Source organism: Pundamilia nyererei, unplaced genomic scaffold (genome assembly GCF_000239375.1).
Source record: "Pundamilia nyererei isolate P.nyererei 1_Seehausen unplaced genomic scaffold, PunNye1.0 scaffold00047, whole genome shotgun sequence".
Classification (NCBI taxonomy): Eukaryota; Metazoa; Chordata; class Actinopteri; order Cichliformes; family Cichlidae; genus Pundamilia; species Pundamilia nyererei.
In genome coordinates, this window is record NW_005187448.1 from 2,864,888 (window position 1) to 2,867,155 (window position 2,268).

The 2,268-nt window shown below is 41.3% G+C and overlaps 1 protein-coding gene across 10 annotated transcripts in view; it reads right to left on the bottom strand.

Annotated features, from left to right (window-relative positions):
• huwe1 (HECT, UBA and WWE domain containing E3 ubiquitin protein ligase 1) overlaps positions 1–2,268 on the bottom strand; it is a 50,012-nt gene that overhangs the window by 32,804 nt on the left and 14,940 nt on the right. For 9 of the 10 annotated variants that reach the window (XM_013910689.1, XM_013910690.1, XM_013910693.1 and 6 more), the window contains 7 exons: positions 1,991–2,097; positions 1,443–1,620; positions 1,252–1,343; positions 950–1,170; positions 753–810; positions 435–611; positions 9–254 (listed from right to left, as the gene is read on the bottom strand). In XM_013910689.1, the coding sequence (XP_013766143.1) occupies positions 9–254; positions 435–611; positions 753–810; positions 950–1,170; positions 1,252–1,343; positions 1,443–1,620; positions 1,991–2,097 (1,079 nt within the window). The remainder of the gene's footprint in view (positions 1–8; positions 255–434; positions 612–752; positions 811–949; positions 1,171–1,251; positions 1,344–1,442; positions 1,621–1,990; positions 2,098–2,268) is intronic. The other variant, XM_013910692.1, reaches the window with a different exon arrangement.

Sequence of the window (2,268 nt, forward strand, 5' to 3'; positions counted from 1 at the left end):
GTGTTTACCTGTCCGACTCTGCAGGTATGGACAAACATGAGGATGTAAGCATGCGCTGCAGTAAGAGCATGTAGAAGGGGTGTTGCCCGAGCTGACAATGTGGCATCTGTGACGTGGCCTGCATTAGCCAGTTCTCTGAGAAGCACAGACCCACCAGGCACCTCAATTGGTCGATGAAGTGGCTCCAGAGATGTCAAAATACTGTCCAGTTGGCACAGGCCCTCTTGGAGTACTTTAGGCTCATGTGAAAGAGTCTAAAGGGAAGGATTGAGTCATTTTCAAATTGCCCACAAACTGCCTATTAAAACAAGTGTACAGAGTGCAACAGCAATGTGCATTCCATGTGTGCCAATTTCTTAAAAAAAAAAGAAATAAAGAAATAAAAAATAAAGAAACTGGAAATAAATTCCAGTGATCTTTAAGGTTATGCTCACCAGTATCGACTTGCAGACACCAGCAACTGCTTGGCAAGCAGCTGAGGTGGGAAAGTCTATGGGCAAGTTGGGCAGGCCCAGAATAGAGACCAGGGGCAGAAGCCCCTTCTGGTTGACAAATTCTTGACAATGGTCATCTGTGGTGTTGTTGCTTAGAATGGATTCCACAAACTTCATCTGGAGAACGTATGCACACCAAATTATGGACTTAAGTGATGAAGGTATCCACTGCTTTAATAGCTTACACCATTTCCCAATTATTACTTAAAATATATTGGACCATAAACCAGACAGTACAACCACTGTGCAAAGACTTACCACATTAAGAATATAATCCATTAGAGGAATGGGTATCCGTTCCTCAGTGCCAACCACCCTGCAAGAATGCACACATGATCAAAACTTCAACCACCAACCGTATATTTGAAATTTTGTCAATTAACCTGGAAAAGTAATTAAAGTCTGTAAAGACAGTTTTTTTTCTTTTCTATTGTGTTATGAACTCAGAGTCATACAGTTCAAGTGGCACTGACTGTCTGCTGCTCTCTGCTTCCCCCTGCTGCTGGCTGAATGTGTGAAGGGCCTCCTCTTCCTCTTCATCCTCACTTGAAGCTTCTTCGGCAGCATGGCTGGAGCGTGCTGGTGGAACTGCAACAGTACCATCTGCTTTCTGGATAGATGGTTTCTGGCAGATGTACTCAGGAGCTCGACCTAGGTTGCAGATCTCCTCAAGCAACTGTAACAGCAACTTTGCTTTAGATACCTTGACATGTTCTGTTTCAACACTTGAAATATTTTTAAATCAAATTTGGACTACCTTAATAATGGCAGTAGTAGCATCTGTTTTCAAAGTGGGCTGGTGCCTCATTAGTTCATCCACAGCACTACCCAAGTTGGATGCAGTGTCACCTGAATTAAAACAAACAACATGTTATGCAATGAAATGTGGTTCACAGGCAAAGACAAAAAAACACCAAAGACAAAAAATAAACAACAGGGGAACCTCACCCAAAGGGTCAGAGCTACGCCGTCGTCGCATTGCAGGCAGGTAGTCAGGAGACAAAAGCACTTTGAAGAGTCGCTCAAAGGGCTGGCACTGAACGAAGGAGTGCAAACCTCTCGCATTCAAGCAGAGGGCACTGAACACATTGGGTAGAGAACCCAATACTTCGCGGGTAGCAGGAACCTGCAAAAGCGCTTGAAATGTTTTACTGTTTTTCAAGTTAAAGGCCCACTATTAGCCTGTATTTTTTTTTGTAAGAACAGTGGTTGCATACATTGAAATGCTTTCCAGTAATGTTAACCTGTTTATAAAATATATATTATGACTGAATTGTTGTTATAATAGTCAAATTTATAAATCAACACATGTGCAAGTCTGATTCCTGACGTTTGGATAATAGGTAACCATGTTATATCATCCATCCATATCTAAAAACAAAGAAATAATTAATTCTAAGAATCTATTGAGTGTACAAAGACACAGACATCAAAACTGATATTGAACTGCCACAAGTGGTCAAAGACATTAAGAAAAGAAAGAGCTAGAAACTCACATCTTTGATGAGAAGGGCATGCAGCATGACATCAGTCAGACCATTATCCTGCAAAGAGGAGAGCAGAGATGGCTCCTGGAACACAAACACCGTCACCACTTCTGTCGCTAAAAAACAGAAAGACAAAAACAAAAATGGGGGTGGTGGGGAAAGAAATCATAATCCAATAAAATATTAAATTGATAAAAATACAGGGAGTGCAGAATTATTAGGCAAATGAGTATTTTGTCCACATCATCCTCTTCATGCATGTTGTCTTACTCCAAGCTGTATAGGCT